Raw genomic sequence first — 22,025 nt, 5'->3', positions numbered from 1 at the left:
ACACCGGCGGAACGGAGCCGGTCGTTTCTTCGATTCGCACGAATGCGCGGCCGTCATTGTGCCGCGAAGAATCGCCGAGGAAAGATAAATGTATGCCCGTCGGTTCCTCCTCGCAATTGTTTCGAAACTTTATGGTCGAGTCGATCGTCTGACTAACCGGACCACGTCGACGATCACCGAGACGGCGGTTTTTTCTCAGCGGCTTTCTACACGGAGAAAAATCATGTTGCAGCGATCGTCGCTGCTGCGATCAAATTTAGTCGACGCGACCAAATTAGAGAATTATTCGTAATTAGAGCGAAAACAAGTTCGTCGGATTGAAGAATTCTGCTGAGTGGATTTGTCCTTAGGACATTTTGATTTACTGTAAGAACAAAATAGTGTTTTCCTACGTATATTAATTCTTTCTTGCAGCATATAATAATTTGTAGATTCAGCAGAATAATCTAGCGAAGATAATTAGTATTCTTAACAAATTCGTTTGACAACATAACAGACTTTGCTGCGACAGCATAAAATCTGCTGCATCAGCGAATTATTTTTCTCCGTGTACAGGGTGTCCGTAGTTTCCCGGACGAATACTGATATTTTCAAAATTGAACGAAAGTTTCGGAGCGAAAATTTACCGAGTCCGGTCTGATTACACTTCAAGTGTAAAGCTTACGAATTGTAGACTTTTTTATCGGTAAAACACGCGAAATAAACGAAAGTTCGCCGACGGACGCGCGTCGTCGTGTCGAGTGGCGGAACTTCGGATTCGAAAAGAAGCGGGACGGAGAATCGGAAATAGATCGACGTGATCTGCTTAACGGATTTATGGAAATCAAGCGACTCACTCGCGACTCACTCGTGTATACACTATAACGAAAATATACGATCGATCGCGAGTTATACGATCCGGCCAGATTCCTCTCGCAACGGAAAATATCGGCGCGCTGCAGGCCGAGGAACGATTCGCAGGAAAGATATCTGTTGCCGCACGAAAATAGTTTACATCGGCAGAAACGTTTGCCGGTTCGGCCATACGTCTTCTTCAGCTTCGCGTCCGCGCGTAAGCAAAACCGAAGACTGCGCGTTCCACGCGAGGAGAGGAAAAGTCGATCGATACCGTTCGCGGACTGTCGCCAAGCATGAGAGAGAATCGCGAAAATGGGAAAATCGACGCGGCGGAAGCGCGGAGCGATTCGACGCGAATCCACGAAGGCGCCGCACTTTTTTTCGCTCTAATGTGCTTTTAGCCTGAAACGTCGACTCTAAGTGCGTGCGTCCGTTTATCACATCGATTACCTCGTGCCGGCGGTGGGGAAAAATGCCGACGCGCGAAGAAGATGCATTCACTCTTCGGGTCTCGCGAGTCTCGGTGCTAACGGGCGTACTCACATGCGAGAGAAGTCGTTATGTGCGTGGCTGCATACGAAGTAACGGCATAAACATTACTCACCTGCAACAGAGAAGGGAACAGAGACGCGTTAAGTATAATTGATTACGCCCATAAACGAATGTGCGTTCGGTGTTTGCTCGCGAGATTCTTTCGTTACGCAGTGCCTGAACGAATGCGCGCTTCGTAATCGGGCGAGACGCGCGAATTCCCTTATCTCAGCCGATCGTAAAACTCTCTCCTAAAACGAACGATTTAAACAGTCCTGACTCTCGTATCGCGGATCGCCCTCCTATATTATTTCGCCTTTCTACAATCCGCATTTCCCCCTTCAATCTCCACGATTTCATTCCCGACTTTCTTCAATCGCTATGTAACTCTACAGGAAATGCACGTGAGTATATAGGCGCACAGTATTTGCCCGTATAGACAGGCTCGGATAGTGCAGTGAGATAGACAGCTCGCGCGAGCATTGCAGTTTCGCGATATTGCGCTCGAAACTCAGGAACGCTCGCGTGGAACGCGCAGCGAAGGCGAATCGATAAATCGCCCGGCAATTGTTTATTGTTGGCGCGATATCCGCGAGCGCGTAAGATAGTACTTCTCGGCAGGTTCCCTCCTCGCGGAGACACCACTGCCCCGCTCGAGCACACAAGCGCAGCGTGTGAGAGCCATTGTCTGCCGCGAGCTATCGCGCGTGTCTCGTGACTATCTTTCGAGTTTCCTTTCGTCCTCGCCGGTGCTCTCGCACCGTATCACCCGCAACAAAGTTATTCGCGCGCCATTCAACCCTCCCACGCTCGATACGAGCGACACGGGAAAACCGAACGGAGAGGAAGCGGCCCGGAACCACGCCGGTTTTTCAAAAAGGAGACCAGTCGATCGGTACGCTTTCACGGTGAGCTCGCGATAAACGCTTCCGATCGCGCGGATAAAAGCGCAGTTCGTGTCGTCGTCCTCGCGCTCGCCATCCCGTCACTTTGTATTCAGTGCGCTGCCCGCGCCGTTTTTCGACCGTTTCCGCTCGGCGCACGGAAGCGCAACGAATTCCACGAGACTTCGCCCAGAGCGTGACTTCGATTCATCGACGTGGCGGCTAAATTAAATGTCGAGTTTCGAATAATATTATATGCAATTGCTGAGGCGACCATCGCGCGTTTCCCTCGCGAAGGCGTTCAGGCGTTCCCGGACACGATCTGGAAACTGCATGTTTCGGGCGCTTTCGGCGATTTTAAAAGGAACTTTCTAAAGGTGTGTGAAAATTATTGTTATTATTAAGGAGAGAACTTTTCTACGATAAAATTTTAAATTTGTCTTATTTGAAGATCTGTCTTGTGTGAAGAAAATATTAAATAGAAATTCAGTCAAATTCAATCAACCAATATTTGTCTATGAACACCGCGAAATATAATATGACTCGCGGACAAATGTCTGTTTACAATTCCCAGATTTCCAATAAAATTTCTTGAGAATTCCCTGATTTTTTTCAGATACGAACAAATTCCGTGAGAATTCCAGAGCTTTCCAGAGCAGGCGACTCTGGTATTCAAATGTACTCTATGTGCGCTTCTTGTTTAAAATATTTCAATAACTTTCCGCGTACAATTAATATAACTTGCAATTAACTCAATGTGTCTTCGCAACTGTTGTTGAACTTTTTGCGCACTTAACAAGAAACGGTTCTCGTTGCCAGCGTTAATTAATTTTTCTCCGACGATACAGCAATTCCTCGTAGCTACTAGAATTCCGCGGCGAGGGTTTTAATTTTAAAGCCGGCACACAGCGGAGCGTGAAGATGAAACAGCGAGAGAGAGATTCAAGATCCTAACGACGCGGAAGGAAATGCGGAGAACATTGTTCCGGTGCTCTCGCGCGGCAACTCGCTCGGCAAAGGTCGCGTTGATACACACACTCCGCATATAATCCCGTGTAATGTAACGCGGCGCGAGGATTCGAGAGGATCCGCGTATCCTTGAAGTGCGAGTCGCGGCTGGCAGGCGAAAGGGCTGGAATGCATGCTGGAAACTGGAGTACTTCATCAAAGCCGAGACCGCAAAGGTCGCGTTGCGCGACTTTTTGCGACTCGACGTATCAGCGGGACAATTATCGGCTCTGCCGGCGGCGGTCGAGCGAATTCTTCTCGGTCGGCGACCATGGGAGAAACCGACCGGTCGGGGTGAACCAACGGCCGAGCGAGCGAACGAGACGAAGCTTTCTTGCATGCATGATTAGACTACGCCCGTAAAGCCCGTCGGGGAACCTGTTTGAAACCTCGCGAACACGTCCACGCGGGCAGAAAGAGCGAGAGAGAAAGCGAGCGGAGGGGAGGGACAGAGCGAGAGAGAGACTCGTTCATTCAGGTGTGCTCGGCTATAAATAGAATTCCCGGAAGGCGGTCGCAGCAGCAGCCGATCTTCTTCTTCTTCTTCTTATGGTGAAACGCTTTTCGTGCGACGTACTACAGTTCACGCACGAGTCTCGGACGAAAATCGCGACTCGCTGAAAGCGCCGGAAATTCGCCCGGCCTCAACATCTTTTGTTCGATCGCGACGATGACGACGATTCAATCGTAACGATTTACGTGGGACGTGTGAGAATGCAAAGTTGGGGCCCCGAAATTAAACTGGTTTCTGTTTCAACGGAATTCGACGCCAAACTGGTTGACCACGTTTTCTAATTAGGTCACCGACGAAATTTATGTATATGAATTTGTTGTCAATACATCAGAGTGTCATAGGTTACGCGAGAAAATTGCGAAGGAAAGTGTATTAATTCGTTCGCGTAGAAGAGACCGGAACAGGTTGGTAAAGCGTTTCATTCATATGTTTACTGTGAAAGAAACAATCTGACAGGAGTCGCAAAATGTTCAGAACGTAAACACTAGTCTCTATTCATTTTCATTAAAACCGAAAAAATATTACGGTTGAAAAACGTGATTTGAGAGCAAACGAGCAAATTTCTGCTGCACGTTCGTATTTCAGTTACAGATGAAACCATATAGATTACGTAGCGATAGGTTGTCGTTATCATTTTTGTTTAATCTATCACAACGATAAGTTGCCTGAAAAGTTTTAACACCGAAATTCCGAAAAGAAAACCGAACCTGCCCCGTCACCCGTATTATTTATGAGCGGCTTCTTGCTACATCCCGGAGGCCCGATAATGATAATTCTATGCAGAACCTTGTTCTTCTAACGTCGGAAGACACGACAATTTTGTGTTCCGCATTACTTAACCGCATGCGATATATCGTGTGTAGCGAAACGGTTACGATATTAAACTAGCGCGGGAAGAAAATCAGCGCGCACGCAACGTTTTGCGCGATTGTCGCGTATCGACGAAGATCGCGTATCAAAGGACAAATCGGCTTGACAGGCTCTCACGGAAATGCCGGCGATCCCGTGGCACGATACGCCGGATAATCGAGCGCGATCGTCACTCACACAGGCTCCCTTCGGATCGAAATTGAAACTTCGCAGCTCGACCAAGAGGATCGGAATGCTCATCAAACGGGATTCGCCGTACGCTCGCAATCAAGCCGGCTCGTACAAGCCGCATTTAGAGTAGAGCCGCGGCGCACACACGACTTTGCGTGTGCATTCTCGCGGCCCGCGCGAAATCAGCGATCATTAAAAGCACGGCTGCGATTTATTGCGCCGGGGCCGGCGAGTCGGGCGCCGCGTCGATGAGAAATAAATCCAGTACCGCGAATCGGAAACGGCGGCGCGGAAAAGTCCCATTCTTCTCGGAAAAATCCATTTTCAGGGCCGAGCCGAAATGTATTTTCCGCTCCGTGGAGAGACTCACGCGAAGCGCGCACGGAGCGGCTTTCTCTCTCTCTCTCCCTCCCTCCTTCCCTTACTTTATTTTCTCCCCTCGCGAAGCGGAAAATGAGAGGCAGCGGGAATAAAAGATAGATTTATTATTGGAACAATTTCCCGCGGGCGCAACCGATGAATGCAAAATAACATCGCGATAATTTGAATTCGATATAGCAAAAATAGCGCCGGGTAAATAACTCGGAATTAAATGCGGGAAAAATAATACGCGAAATAATCCGCGCGGGATGGGCATATAATATCGCAATTATTCAAATCGGAGATGAACCGAGAACGGGAGGGGGTGAGAGAAGGAGAGTGAAAGAGACCGTGCATGTTCGGGAGAGAAGTCGCTGACGAAATTATATGGTGTGCGCATAAAAAATGAAGCCGGGGTGGAGGGGGGCAGAGAGAAGGAGAGCAGATGCTGGAGAAGAGACACGCGCAAAAAACGCGGAGCCAGAGGTGTAGGACAAGGAGTACGTCGAACCGGTCGAACCTCTCAAGAACAACCGCATTCCAGGGGATTTCTACGAGATTGCCGACCGGTCCCCCTCGGGTCCATCCTCGACTGGTCGCGAGATCGCGGGCAGTCGCGATCTGCCGATCGGGGCCGCTTCCCGACTACAACGGCGTATCATCACACGCGGAGAACTATTTTCGGCGAGAAAACCGCGCTCTGCGTACACTCGGAGCGTCGAGAAATTGGAGCACGTCGCTTTCAAGGATACGTCGCGCGTCCCGTTCAATGGGAGCAAAATCGAACGAGAACCGGACGCGTACGTCACACGTGTGTATGTGCGACGACGGGCGGCCGTCGATGCGGCCGCGTCACGCTGTTAAAACTGCATTATGACAGGCGCTCTCATTCGCCCGCCGTCCCGTTTCTATATTCGACACATTCCGCAAGAGGAGGAAATGAGACTGTCAGCGGCGCGCGCTCGCGATCGAATTAATTTCGAGATCGTTGATTGACGACCGATCGCGTGACTTTTTTCCCCGTGCGCGCGAAATCGAGAACGGAGAGCCGGACGCTGCGGAATGTTTGCGAATGTTCGCGAATAAACGGTGCCGTGCGTGTTCTGAAAATCGCGCAACCGCGAGACGATTATGATCGCGAGAAGCGGGAGAAAAATCCTTCGCGCTCCGTCGACAATCTCAAGTTTGCGGGCGGGACGGGCTAAAACGGCGCACGTTTTATGAATTTTAATTCTTGCCCCGCGCGAAAATCACCTCGCCGGCCTCTGCCGGAGTCGGCTTTGCGCGCGCGTGGCGGCTGATATTTTATTTATAGCGCGACACACGGGACCAGTGCGCGGTCTCTGTTTCGCGCGTTCGCGTTTTCTGAATAAATAAAAACAATAGCGTCGCTACGCTAACTTGACGCAAGACACAAACGCGACATTGTCGCTGATAGTGCGGCTGATTCAACGCGTCCAAGCGCGCGCGCACGCATGATTCCGCACAAACGAGCTATTCACGATGAAAAATCAAGGTAGTTGTAGCATGAAATGGATTTTTTATGAATTCACGGAAACTTCCACTATATACGGAGTGTTCGATCATTTTCTCGGGTGGGCAGATAGAACGGGTAAAACTGAATAGAAAAGTCCTACACCATTTTGCAAAATTCGCAATAATTAATGAAGAATTAATTAATCTATATGAGCTAATGAGCGCACGGGAAGCGGTATGCTGGATTCTGTATGAAGAAAAATGGCCTATTTCTGAAGATTTAGCAACGATGAGCATCAATTGATAGCGAAAGGCGTGTTTCTTTTCGGCACGTGAAAACTTGAAGTTATCGAACACTCTGTATAGATTTAAATATAACCTAATTATTGACGCAATTAGAAAACGATTGACTATTCGGAAGCTGAGATATTCGCAACTAATAAAAAAATATGACACTTTTTATATGTACTTATTGAGGTTAATGTCCTATTTCTAACTTCTATTTTTAATTTCTTCTAAACCATTTTTAGGATTTTAATGAAAAACTGTTCAGGACTAATATAGAGACGTTATACAAAAATTTCCGAATTATTGGCCACTTTATTTTGAAAATATAGCCATAGGAAATTTACAATTGATCTATCCGCAATATGTATGCAGGTGTAAATACATATATGTAAATACATACATGTGTAAATATATACATGTATAAATATTTATATGTCACTTTCTGCTATGCATGTATCTCTATTAGCTCAATTGATGTATAAATAAAGTAATAAAAAAAAAATAAAAAATAAATAATACCTCCGTGTTTGAAATATTGTGTACATTTCTTTTAATCTCGCTCAAATTTATTACTTAGTTAAGTAAAGTAATAGGAAAGTACGTTTTCCAATAAATAAATTTATGTAGGGGTCTCTTAATATCACTGAAAATTCAACACTTTACGACACAAGTACCTTAAATCGCTCGGGACAAGCGAATAATTCGGATCGAAAAATGTGAAATATCTACCGTGACTCGCTTCATAAAAATAGCGTGAGGCGATCGGTCGGTTGTAGCGACGCGTCGCTTTGTCAGCGCGTAACACGCGCATCCGCGCCGATTACACGCTTCTCCGTCGTCGCGTCTTACGCTTTTGTCGCAAGTTCACGGGCGTGAGCAAATAACGCGCGTGTGGACGCGTTCAATTTATTCTTGAGCTCAAGAAACTCGTGCGCGCGCGTGCGCGAATTGGCGCGTTCGACAATGCCGACAAATTATGCAGCTGCATGTTCTGTCGTATTATTATATGCAATGTACGTCGCAGCGTTCGCGCCGCGTACCATTTGTGTGCCCGCGTCGTCGACGACATGTGCGTGCCGCGTTAATTGCGTCGGATCGTTAATTCGCGAAAACAGTAGCGGCGGAAGAGTAACGCGAGAAGAATATCGACAGTTCGGTCCGATAAATTCGCGCGCGCGCGCGTCGTCGAGAATTACCACCACCGAAAATTCGAATTTCAATTCCGAGTTCGCGATCTCTGTACGCTGCACACTTCATTTCGCAGCATTTTTATTTTAATTCCCTTCACCGAGTTCGTTCTACGTGGTACGAGCGAATTTCCCGAACGGGAGAAATACGGCGAAATTTGTATCGATATGAAATTTATTTCGAGGTGGAAAATGTCGGAATGTGCGACCAAACAGAGATGCGACACATTTATATAACGTAATTTGTATAATTTTTATTGACAATTATATATACAGAGGGAAAAAGGTTCCTTCGAATTTAGTATATGTGTTTGTTATAGACTTGGGTTTATTTAATATAAATAATACCTTAATTTAATATCAAATATCATTTTGTTTGAAGAAAAATGTTGCTTCACTAGAATAAACCGTGTTATTTGATGGGAAAAATAATGTGTCGTTTTCAATAAAAAATTTATTTCATTATATATTAAATATTGTCTCGTTAAAACAAGAAAAAATTTTTTTAATATTTTTCTAACACAGTGTTAATACTTTCAAATAATTTATTGCCCGTGAGAACTATGTTCGACATAAAGATATTTATTGTTTGAAGACCAAATAATCCTGTTTGTTGAATCAAATATCCGTTTGTCTGCTTTAGCCCAAAAGACAAATTTTTCAATCAAAGAAATCTCATTACATCCAAAGAAATTCTCTCCGTGTATGTGCACACATATATAATTATATAGAAATTACTTGTCCAGAAATTACATAAGTACTTTAAAGTGTTTTGATGTTTTTAAAGGTGCATCTTGGTATTCCAGACATCCTCTGCATCTCAATAAAATCGTACCTCAAAGGAAACTCACGTCTCGACGCTGTAAAATCAATCGCACGTCACGTAGGATAACAATTCGGCCGCGCTTTAACGAGACTAATTAGCCTCGTTAAGTGATTAGGCCACCGTAGAAGAGAGCTCGTACTGTTCGACGAGTAGATAGGATCTAAACGTTTCCGTCACATCAGTGTCGGCCGCGTCCTTAACTCACTTATATAAGAGTTCATTGCGAATTGCGAGACATCAGGCAAGTGCTGCAACTTGCCCTCGCTCATCTCAATGTAACGAAATCGCGCTATTCGCAATTTCTGCCGATGTCGAGAGTAACTGCGCCACGATCATCCCGTGATAGTCATCGTGGTAACTTCATAACTCCCTCGCCGAAATAATTCACGTGTTCTCGTATTCCGCTCGGCATTTATGTCGTGAATAGCCGACGCGATCCGATTTCGCACAACATTTGTACGACACTACACCGCTACCTCAACGAAGGGGGAAGGTAAAGAGACGCGGTAGGCAATCGCGGCGGAAGTGGGTGAAATCAAGGGGATTAATTATGCGAAAGATGGGATAACGCCATGATGAGTTTCGATCGGGCGGGACGTTCTCGCATCACGTAACGGTATCGATCGCTTTTGTCTAGTTCAATGTTAGGTCGAGTACTCGACCTCAATGAGGCCCGATCGTGACTTAAACACCCGACGTTCTCCTCGACTTCCGGCCAATCAACGATCGAACAATGTCACCGTGGAATTCATGAAGGTCTCGAAAGCTACCCGCCACTGTGTAAAGCGGGACGGAACTCAAACGCGCCGGAGGGAGCGCGCTTCCGCGATCGAGCGCCGTAATCGGACGCATCTTTATCGTAACGCACCGGTTGATAACAACAGACGCGCCGAAGACGCGAGATCGAGCTACAAATTACCGAAATTCTCCGCGGAAAGAATCACTCGTTTATATGCTCGTGAAACGGATCGTCGCGAGACCGCTTCACGCACGCATGGCGACGAAATATTCATCGGAAATTTTACGTACGAATTTATTTGCAATTAAATGTTCGCCTCCCACGTCCAATTGTATCGCGCGTTCTCGTCGGCCTGCAAATTATAATAATATGGAATGTACATTCATTAAGTGATACATACCCGCTGTACGTTTGTGTATATTGTTACATCGCGCCGATTATAACGAAAATTTTCACTCGCTACGCGGAACGCGCGAGAATGTCTTATTACGGTGTAATACAAATTACGAGGCTCCGTTAATAAGCGTGCACGCGAGACGCCTTGCTCGCGCGCGGAGAAACAATTTTATGCAAATACGTGTATACGGTATGATATGCCACTGACCCATATCTCTCACGGTCTCCCTCGGTTGTAGACACCAGAGGTTATAGACAGGGATCACGATCGTGCGTCACGTTGCGTCGCAACGTCCACGAGTGCTCTTGCAGCTCCCTCCTATTCGGACAATAGAGAAAATTGGAAACGTGACCAAACAAACGGTAACACGGAAGCGAGATCTACTAGTTCGTCCGGCCCACTCGCACCCTGGGTGAGATGTTCGATAAAAACATCTTCGCAAATATTACATTCTACTTTAATTGCAAGAAAAGGGAGGGGAAAAAGGAGAGGCCACTGCTGGGAAAATGGACTGCGACGCACGGGAGATTTATTGCCGCCATTCAAATAATTACATTTCAACGAAAAAACAGCGACGAAACGAGACACGAAGTGAGGAAACAAAGGACGAAAAAGCGGAAGATATCACTTCTCCGTTCCGTGTCGCACGTACGCGGCGAACGCTCGAGTTAAGTGCGCGAGTTAAGATCGACGTAACAGTCGGTAATTAAAATAAACAGACGTCTCCGGACTCGTCGTTCAGCGTTCCTTTGCGCGACATTTCCCGGCACTTGCTCACGCAGCATTCGTGCTGCATGCTGCGAATCGTATGTTTGCCGAAAGAGTGTGTAGCACGACCGTACGACGCGCGAGGATGGGCCAGTGAAATAACCTCTCGTAAAACTAGTGGAGGCGCCGTTCCCGTGCGTGTCTCTTTTACGCGTCGGACCATAAAGCGGCTTCGGGATTATAAGATTATCCCTTCGGGACACGCGCCCGCGTCTCATTTTTCTGTCGCTTCTGTTCGGCGCGAATGTCGCTTTTTACGATTCTTGTCGAGATCTAGAAACGCCGGAGCGTACTCAATTGGGGCGGCCAACGGAACACCGATGGAAAGATATTCGGCCGGATGCAAACGACCGTGTCTTGATCAAGAATTATAACTGGTGTAAATCGGGGAATTTAATTTTCCACGCTGCGGATGCGGAGAGAGAAAAAGAAAGGGAAGCGGGGGGGAGGGGGGAGCCAAGGGAGGTGCGCTGTTGATGAAAGATCGTAAAAAATCAACGAGAGTTCGCGACGATGAGTCGAGCATCTCAGCCGTACAAGCGCGAACTCGAATGCGTGTTAATGTGGTTGAAGTTTGAAGCGATCTTCGAGCGAAAATTAAAAAAAGAAATTTCAGTTTAACCCCGATAAAAAAAAAACACACAAAAGATAATACAATTGTGCAAAATTTGTCAATATTAAAATAAATGAACAAGAAAAATAGAGAAGATTGCGTCAATCTTTTTCTAATTCCACGAGCAATGAGTTGAGTGATACTTCAACGTATACGCAATGCAAGTTTCATCGAATTCTTATTAAATTTATTTGACCTTATAACTTTCCTAAAAACAACTTATGATCCAGACTCTGAATTGTCCAACTTTTGGTATCATCTTTAAATATAATGTAGATCAATTTGTAATTTTTTCATAATTTTTCCATTATTTTGAACGATTGGTGATGCATTTTTAACATTACCGACAAAAGCAAAATCAAGAGACACAGTCGTGTCTCGACGCCAAGTTCAAGCGCGAACGAGGCCGGCCGTTAGCCAACATCACCGGCAAAATCAAAATTATGCGCTGCCTCTTTTCCGAAAACCGTGATCGTTCCGAATCGATCTCGCTTTGTGACAATTCACGATACGATAACACGAAAAAAAATATATAATGTCATCGTATACCGTCCATGTATGAAATAATTGTTTTCCAATGATATAATAACGTTTCTCCCGTGGATTTGCAGTCGCACGCAATTAAATTATAGCAACCTTGGCATGTTTCACGCACGAGAGTTACACTTTCGCTCGCGTGAGCTCTCTTTTCCGTACGCGCGCGCAAAACCCAGCCACGCGTCTTCTCATATCTTCACCGGGGCGAATGAGTCGGCCGATAAAATACGAGGACATTCGGCGGCCGTTGCTCTCCCTCTCCCGATGATCTTTCTTTTCGCTGGACCGCGCGAGAGGCGTTTTCATCGTGAGATGAAGTATCGCGCCGACAACGGGCGTCGCTCCCGCGTGACAGGAGGAAGGCCGACGTTGCGTCGCGTCGAGCTGCGTCGCTCGCGTACGCACTGCGTGGAGGCCGAGATGTTTCGAAAGTTAATAATAACAAAGCACGAGCGAGAGCAGAGCAAGTACGTCCACTATTCGGATCCTTGAGCGGGAGTCCTCCATCGGCCGATCTCGCGCGCTGACCAAATCGACGACGAGAGCGCGGCCTTCCGCCGGATCCTTAAGGACCGGCCATTCGTCTTCGTTGCGAAAGCTTCGGCGCTCGCCGTGAATAACGATGAATAATAAGAACGCGTAATTAAATCGTAAATAATAAAGAGATCGCCGGGCACGCCTCAATTGCGGCTAATTTAATAAACGGACGATCTCTCTCGAATCGCGGGAAAATGTTCTAACTGCTCCGAGGCGGCGGACTGCTGCGATTTCGGAAACGCTCTGTCATCGTCGTGGCTCCAGTTTTTTTTTCCGCGCAATCTCGGTTCTCAGTTTACGCAACGTTAGGACCGCGCGAGGCTGCACAACGTGACATGACGCGACGAGCAGAGCGCACGCACGTGCGACTTTACGATTGCAGATTATGCGCACTAACGGAGAGGCGCGCGCTCTGCAGAGTCTAAACTAGTTTAATACGTCCAATTAATCTAATCATGCTCGATCGTTATTTGTCCCGTACGAGTCGCTTTACGTAATACCGCACAGGGTTTCCGACGGAGTTTGCATCTCCGTCCGGCCGTAAACATCCGCGGATAACAGACTCCGTCCGCGTGATACGAACGGCGAGAAGAAATCCCGACGATTTATCGATTACGTCCGCGCGATAACCGCGTCTTAATTTCAGCGCGCACCACTTTCTGCGCTTAATGGACCTGTTATTTGCACGTTCGCGCTCTCAACAGAAATAATACGTTTCACTCTCGACGGTGGGTAAACACTTTCCACGGGGAGCATTCGTGGCGCGCTTTTACAGCGCGGAATCATTAGAATCCACTTCCCTCTCGAGCTGAAGACAGCAATCATTCAATCGCGCGCGTTAGGAAATATTTGAGAAGAAACGCATAAATTAGAATCAGTCGGCCGTTTTTTTTCTTTTCTCTCACGACGGCACGTGGTTTCCTCTATGTGTGTATCCCGACGCTCGTTTTCGAATTTCCGCCGATTTACGCCGGACTACACACGTTCGCTCTTGTCGATCGCATGTATGCCGGCCGCAGCAACGCAGGTCGCCGTTTGCAGCGGGGTTTAAGCAAAGCCTGGCGCGTAAATTCGTAAATGAGCGTAATACAAGCGCGTGCACAGTGATGCCTCGCAAACGCGATTGCCTCGTGCAATCTGCATACCTAAGTACACGAGCGAGCACCTACTTGACCCATTTACCCGATGACCTCGGCGCGGGACATTTCTGAAGAGAGTATCAACCTAATGGCGCGGGCGGACTTGTTCACCGAGTCAAGAACTCCCGTCGATTATCCCGCTCGGCTTTCTTTTTTCCTCTCGCGTTTCGAGAAACAATACAACACGGAGTCACGGTGAACGGGGGAAAGAGATAGATAGATAGATAGACAGAGAGAGAGAAAGAACGCGCGCTCCTGAATTATTTCGCGAACGGCGCCGGTCGAGGTTGTATTACAAAAGCGAAACATTCAACGTCCGGCAGTAATGGCGAGACCGCAGAGCAAGGAATACACGCGAAAATAATCTGCTATAAACGGGAGAATTTTTGAAATGCGAAAACGAAAGGAACGGGCCCGTAAAAGCAATAGCGCAATTAAATTAGTGCCGTTATAAACACATAAACGTGTTAAGTAGCATTTGTAATTTATTGCTAAGGTATCGATAAAATTAATTAGAGCAATATATATATCAGATATCGTCGAGACGTTTTAGTTGTACTCGGACCCTTTTATTTTATAGGATTATAATTATTTTATAAGACTGTGAAACGTTTGGACGATATCCGATTGATGTTAAATTAATTGACTTTATCGATACTTTAGCAATAAATTATAAATGCTATTTTCAACATGTTCGTGTTTTTATAATGGCATTATTTTGAAAGTGCTCTTGCTCTTGTTAGCCTATCCCTTCTCTCACTTTCGATCGCACATCTAAGAGTTTAATTCCATTTTAATTTTGAAACGCGAGTGCGCGAATATGCTAGATACGAATGAACAAGCGCGAGAAATAAATGCATTATTTCGCTTTGTTTAACGCTGATGGAAGGTGAAACTCGATGCCTCGGCTTAAAATCCACCCCCGAAGAATGTCAACGTCGGGACTCGCGACGCTAAGTACAAGCTCGCGGTAACTTTGGAGTACTTACGTAACATCGCCGAAATTTCTCACGTTCGGCACTCTTAATATCCCGCCTCGTGGTAGGTGCCCGAAGAATTTGTTAGAAATAGGTAACTAGGCTACGACGACGTCATATCCTCTCCTTCTCTCTACCCTTCGGGTAAATCGGTCAACTAAATCGATTCCGTACCGAGCGATTCGAGCCCGAGGAAACGTTCGAGCAGGAAGTACGAAACGAACGTACGAACGCGCGCACGATAATTTAATCGAGAAACTTCCGCCGGCTTACACGACCGGCTGTGCATTTCTTGCAGCTGCATCCAAAGTGGAGGTACATTAGACTCCATCACATGGCAGTGGGAGCTTCGGCAAGGAATCGTCCTAGCTCGCCAGGCTCTCCTGGACACGTATCCGCGCGGTAATTCCGCGGACGTGCTCGGGCGCGAATATCTTGGGGCTTGATACAAATAAGATTAGTTCATGATGAAAACGTTCGGGCGGTAGATTTACGATTTGAATGAAATTCGCAGACATTTAGCGACCGGGATCCAACTGCTTCGCAGTTGCAACGTGGAAGACCGCTCTCGTTTCGTACTCAATTTAAACTACGACAAAACTAATCGGTCGGCTGCGAGAAATTCAATAAGAAAGGAAATTGCGGACGTGTCGTGTAACGACGTTGCAACATTTTCGGATATTAATGGTGGGACAATGGGCGATGCTAATGAGACTAACGCGAGTTGTACGAGCTGTCACAGGCAAACTTACTGAACGTCCGCTTTAGCGTGGAAAAATTAATGGCCTCCGGATACCTTGCGAATCACGTCCACGGGGAACGTAAAATCGCGTGAATCTCATCGACAAGAAAAATAATCGCTCGAACCGGAAGAAAAACGGCTACTCTCTCGCGATAAATATCGTCGTCCGTCTCTTAATACCGCCGTAGGGACAACTCGATGAAAATGCCACAGGCCAGAGCGGCGATATTTCCAGACCGCCCGAGCACTTTCGAAGGTGAAGACCTCGGGAATGTGATCTAAATTTGCGGTCATCTTGTATGCACCCGTTTATACGGCGAGTATGTGTACCGATACGTGTGTCTCTGGTATATCTACGCGTACATATGTGCCGCGCACATGTATCCGATAGCAGTCGGCAACTTCGACGGTATAGATGCGGGACGGCTCGGCACATCCAGCTGTCTGCTATGCATACACACGAGCGCATCTTCCTCACACAAAGGGCGACGGCTGCTCCTTTGTTTTACCCTCTCGATATGAGAGCAACCTACCGGAACAATCGCGTGTGTTCGTCACCGAACCGAACTCGATACCGTGGCCTTGATCGCCGTCGCGACGCTAAACTTTCCCCACGTCGAAAAAAGACTTTTCGCCGAAAGTTCGTTATTTATAGCAACGTTACATATTTGTGTCATAATTCAAAGGGAAAAAAAGATAGCTGAAACCTTTTTTTTCGCACAATTACACGGTTATGACGATTTTTTTCGGACGGCAAGGCATTAGTGTGATCATTTTTCATACTCGATTAATATTTTCAAACTGATCATGCGTATGCATCACATCATTGATCTGGCCATATTCACGTGAACGACCTATTTTTTTTCCTTTTGTAAGTCATTTATCATCAAACTGTAGTCGTAATTTTATAATAGTATGTTAATTTATTCTTTTATTTCTATATTATTTTCAACACTCTAAAAGGGGATTTGCCCTGTGGATAAATAAATAAATAAATAAATAAATAAATAAATGCAACTGCAAATCCAAATGTGTAAAAATTACATTGCGTATACACTGCAAATTCAAGTGTGTAAAATCATAGTGGTAACATGCGTATAAATATGTAAAAAGTGACTACAAGATTTTACACACTTATGTAGTGCGTTCAGATTTCCAAATTACGAAGTTCGGCGCGCGACGAGAGCACTCCACGGAGCGACTTACGTATTTAACGGAAGTCGCGACTTAATATCAGTCGAAGTAAGTGTGGTCGCAACTGCTTGAAAGCGGCGAGACTCTGTCGCAAGTTTCATATTTTATAAGGAGCGCACGTGCGGCTTTATACGCGTAAGCAGATGCGCGCGCGCACGACGCACAGCGGGGAATTAAGATACCTAGCAACGTAGGTACGTTGCCAAGCTACCCGGGCGCTACAAGGTTGAGGTCGCGCTCTAAGACGTTTCTTGCCGAAATCATAACTCGAGGAAGTTTCGGTGAACCGTACTTTCAAACACCGAACAAAGTCACCATCACATGCTTAAAAATAGAAAGAGAGAAAGACGAATCGAACTCTCTCGCGAGCTCCCTCGAGACTCCCGGGCGCCTGTGCGATGATCTCACCGTTGTATTATCGCACACGCGCGCGTGAAAAAAGCAAAACATCGGATAATTATTCGTTGAATGAACGACACGCCGCACAGTGGTGCACTGTACATTGAGGTGCGGAAAAAACGTAGTTACTTCGGAATTTCTCGATGTACTTTATGATCTCAGTTTTTTATGTTCCTGAAAATAATTTTAAAAAATCCAAAAATAATTTTATGTTGAAATTTTCAGCCCATATGAAGAGTAATATCAAGACATTTAACATATAAAGGAAATAATAATAACTATAATCATATTAATTATATTAATATTATATTAATCTATGCTTATAACTGTCACAATCATACACGCGTATTACGAAGTTATACGAAATTATTTTATAATTTCTTATTTTATAATAATTATTAAGTGACATCATACAAGATATTCCAGACCAACAAGGACAAACTTCATGAGGATATATTAAAGTGAATAAAAAAATCCTGTCTGCATCATTTTGCAAAGACGCAAAATTTCGAATTATTCATTATTAAAAATGGCCATGTATAGAGGCTTCTTTAATAACTCAATCATTTGCGTGTTATTTACAAAATGGTACAGGACCTTTTTTTATTCAGAGCATCCTAATCTATAAGTATATGACAGCTGTTGTACCTAGCGACAAGTTCAAGGCTCAAGGTTCAATATACCGATGTTTGTCGCTAGGTACCGTCAAGAAATTCGTTCCTGTTGATCTGGTACACCCTGTATCATTGTTATAAGCATTGTAATGTGATTTTTCCGTCAAGAATTTTAGAAAAGTAATTACATCATATGAATTAAGGCTATACACAGTTGAAATACATGAGATATATTTCGCTTAAACAGACGTAGAGATAATAGAGTATAAAGATCTATCTATGATCTGAAGATTTTTCTTAAATCAAGTGAACATAAAATATATTCGCTTTCGTAACAAGATACTACTATTCACTAGATATCTCAAAATAGCAGTAAAAATATAATTTTCATGATTTTGGACTTTTTCCACCTCGGCACCATTGTGCGCCGTCGCCGAATTGTCCCGCTCGTACGTCTACCAAGTGTCTCCATTCATTCGGACGACACGTGTCACACATCAGCGCATCCACCGCGCGACGCGTCTATTCAAAGCGCCTGTATCCTGCCTTGAAATTAGGATACTGGAATGACGCCTTGGCCGCCTGTCCTACCCATGACATGATTCGGAAATCCATAACGCGCCCCGTGTTATAAACGGCCGACGTCGCCGCTACATCTGCGGTTTATTACATCGCGCGCGTTAAGATCGATAACCGTGTAACACGCGAGAGACGGGGGGAGAAGAGGTACGTTAACGCTTGACTTTTTCCCGCGCGCGCGGAAGCAGGATAATCACCGGCAGCGCCTGTCCGCACTCTCGTATTGATTTTCCGCGATATACGGTTGGGAATTTCGAATTTCCGACTCTCGCCTGACTCACGGAAGAACAGTCGGTGGAATAACGACGACTGATGCCGCAATAGCCGAGAAACGATGCCTCGACTCGAAGTCGTATGTGCGAGAAACAGGCGCGATATAATTAATCGCACCTGTGCCGTTTGTAATCAACGACGTTGAAAAGCGAGACAAAGCGAGTCACGTGAAAGTGGACCACTCGGCCGTAGAGCACCGAGCACATAATACGCGTTGGGATTTCGAGGTAGTGAGAATAAATCCGACGCTAAATGAAGAGGGGAAAAGGGAGGAAGAGAGAGAGAGAGAGGGTGTGTTGGTGGAAGACGCTTCGCGCGGGAACGGTCGAGGATAAAAAACGCGCGGGTCCGGTGATAATAAAGCAAACAAATGCGAGGCTGGAACTCGAGCGCTGGATAATTTATGGTGTCGGACAGACGAAGCTGGCCCAAATCCGACCGGCGATTTACAGCCGGCGGGGTCAGGGTCGCAAGCGGAGGAACGAGTCGCAGCGGGTTCGCCGGCCGCTATATAGGTGATGGCTATTTAATAACTTTCCCTCTCATTTTATATGGAAAAAAGAGATTGCGAGAGATTGAATAACGAGCTGAGAGCGCCGGATAATTGCGGGCTTGATGGGTATGTGTAATTAATTTTTGAGAAGCGCGTTAGATCGCGCAATATTTACTCAACGAAATTGAGACTCGGAGAATTCAGCACAATTTTCTGCAGAACGGTCAACAATAACTTGACAAAAATTCCGATTAGCGATTTAAAGCGTCAAAACTGAAGGATCATTCCCACGTGTGCCAACCTTAATTTGCTCCCTGAGCTTTCTTTCCTTTCTTCGTCGCATACATCGCTTCGACGTGAAATATCCGTAGCCATCGATAAAATCGACTTTTTCTTCAAACACCGATATGATAATGCACTATAAAAGTGAATGATAATCGGAGTGCCTGCGACCGCCATCTACTGGGCACACTTTATACTACATAATGTGCGGCTTATCCGGTCTTATGGTAATGATGGTTTCGCACAGTTCATTTACTAATCATATAGGGATCGATATCCCTGCTTTATAATGTAATCAATATGCATCATCTACCCAACAAAGCATGACAATCCGTCTTGGAGGGAATATAGTGATAAAAATTCCCATGGAGAAGCCGCGTGCTGAGCACCGAATTATGGAACTTCCCTACGATTAATAATCGCATTTTCAAAGCGATCACATGTCGCGTGCGTGAAAAATTGCGTGACATTAAACAATGTCTACCAACTCGCGCAAATGTCATAAACTATGTCGTATTACATAGTCTTTCATTGTTAACTCTGTGTCGTCAAAATTGGAGGCACACGTTGAAATAAAAATCCTACGTAATTACGAGGGATATTTCAATGTTAATCCCTCGAATTTAAAGATACCACGCAATAGTGCCTCCAAATTCGAGATACTTACCTCGAAATGTCCTTGTAATTACGTAGAATTTTTATTTAAATGTGTACCTTCAATTTTAGTGACACAGAGTTAACAGTGAAAGACTATGTGTTGTAAAACGCTTTCGACTAATGCCAAATTTGATCTGTTTAAATAAAAAAATACACACATTAATTTTTATCGCATACTATTATTCAATAACAACATATGCGACAAAAAAAAATATAGTTTAGATAAAACTATTTTAGTACAATTTCATTATCCTCTTTGAATCCCATTTCCTAATTCCACATAACGATTAAGAAATAATAAATCAGTTGCGTAGATCTCAAGAGTAATTTTCACATTTCACGCTTAACCCTTTGCACTCGAGGGCTCCGGAGAGGAGCCATTTAAAATTTGTCTTCAAACTCAAATGCAAATAGCAAGAGCGGAATATCCTATACACAATAGTTTTTACGATTTGTCTTTGTCCTTATGTTATGAACTGAAAGTTATTTGCATTGTCTCCATAGCGGAGCCCTCGAGTGCAAAGGGTTAATATAATTTTTTTATTAACAATTGATTCTTAATATTCCAAATAAATTGAAAAGCAAGAAAAGACATACGCGTTCCAAATATATTTTCGCAATTTTACAAGACCGAGTGCGTTCAGTGCGACGGAGTGGTATCAGTAGCGTTTATTAGCGCTCTGAGATAAATTCATGGAAGGACGAGAAAGAGAGGGGGGAAATTACAGCCGACAGGTATAAAAGATGCGAGGGTGTGTAGCAGGGGGACTTATATAAATGAAAAATGGAGCTGCGGAACCCGCCCCCGGTAAGCAGAGACGGCGATAATAATACTCACTGCCAAGCGAATCCGCCGGCGATACCTTCCCGCAGCCGATCCTTGAGACTCCGTTGCCTGGAAGGGACGGCGGGCTCTTCCGGTTTCATGGGCGGTGGGCCGCCACCGGCGCCGCTGCCACCGCCGCCGGAAAACAACGCCATACCGTCCACGTACCGACGACAATTTCGGGTCGATCGTCGGGATTACCCGGCTCGCACTCACGATCTCCTCGATTTCTACGTCGGTTTCACGTGGCGCATCGAGCGGCCGGCATGATCGCGGACACCGTAGCGGGGGGACGTAGTGATACTTCCGGAGCACCTCGATCCCGGATGATCGGAAGACCGGCTGCCAACGACCGAGGCTCCGGCTCGCTCGACAACACCGCAAACACTCGCGAGCGCGATCGATAGCGTTTATCGCAGCACAGGGTCACATGCGAACCGATCCGCGCAGGAAGGTTCAGACCCCTCCGTCGACGAGCGTATCGGCCGCGGACAGGCACGGACGAGCGCGAACGAATCGCAGCCGAGACGACATCTGATGATGACCGTTGGCACGACGTCACTTCTCTCGCGCTTCTTCCCCTCGCGTCGCCGGTACCTCTGACATCGTGCCAATTGCCGTGAACCCCCCGGCACACGGCGAGTCCTCTATTTCTACAGGTTCCACCAAATTTGATTGACCTCTCGAGGGCCTGTCGGACGGCGAAATCGTCTCGCGCCGCTCGGTAAAAGCACGATTGTTCTGGTCACACGGAAAATCGCCGGAGACGGAAAAAGAAAGAGAGAGAGGGTAAGAGAAAGTAGGGGGGGGGGGTCCAAAATGACGCGGACAATGGCTCTGTATTCGACTGAGAAAAGAATGTGAAACGGTAGCTTTGGGGAGCTTCTGTACGGCCTTTAACGACGACGAGCGATATGTAAACACCAGCAACAGACTATCGCGCACAGGTGTACGAGACTCGCAAACGACTCGAAAAACGAAAACTCTTGAAACTTCGTTGATTAAAATGTTAGAAACAGTATTTAACTATCATCGAAATAATTCCTATCTCTTTTCATTTCAAATTGTTGATAGTGCTTTTATTGAACTATGTTGATTCGCTAATTAATCAAATAATGTGCAATATTTCACTCGAGACATATAAGTGATTTCTATATCCTGACGATGACATAATTTCGGAGCATTAATTTCTCAACTTCAAATGTCTTAATCAATGATTCGCATTTGTGTACAAGGAAGTCTAGCGACAGATTTAATATGTATTCCCTCGCAAGACCTCTATTCTCTTATCTCGTAAAAGGAAAGAT

General features: G+C 45.7%; 1 protein-coding gene across 5 annotated transcripts in view; it reads right to left on the bottom strand.

Annotated features, from left to right (window-relative positions):
• The window catches only part of LOC106746221 (TLD domain-containing protein 2), a 145,712-nt gene that overhangs the window by 99,614 nt on the left and 24,073 nt on the right, over positions 1–22,025 (bottom strand). The window contains exon 1 of one of the 5 annotated variants that reach the window (XM_014622535.1): positions 20,731–21,271. The exons of 2 other annotated variants lie outside the window; for them this stretch is intronic. In XM_014622535.1, the coding sequence (XP_014478021.1) occupies positions 20,731–20,873 (143 nt within the window). In that variant the 5' untranslated portion in view covers positions 20,874–21,271. Of the gene's footprint in view, positions 1–20,730; positions 21,272–22,025 lie in introns of those variants that run through there. 2 more of the 5 variants (XM_014622544.1, XM_014622536.1) reach the window with 2 other exon arrangements.

This window comes from Dinoponera quadriceps, unplaced genomic scaffold (assembly GCF_001313825.1).
Source record: "Dinoponera quadriceps isolate SergipeBrazil2010 unplaced genomic scaffold, ASM131382v1 scaffold566, whole genome shotgun sequence".
Classification (NCBI taxonomy): domain Eukaryota; kingdom Metazoa; phylum Arthropoda; class Insecta; order Hymenoptera; family Formicidae; genus Dinoponera; species Dinoponera quadriceps.
The sequence above is the reverse complement of the archived record's forward strand: the minus strand, read 5'-3'. Positions and strand labels throughout refer to the sequence as shown.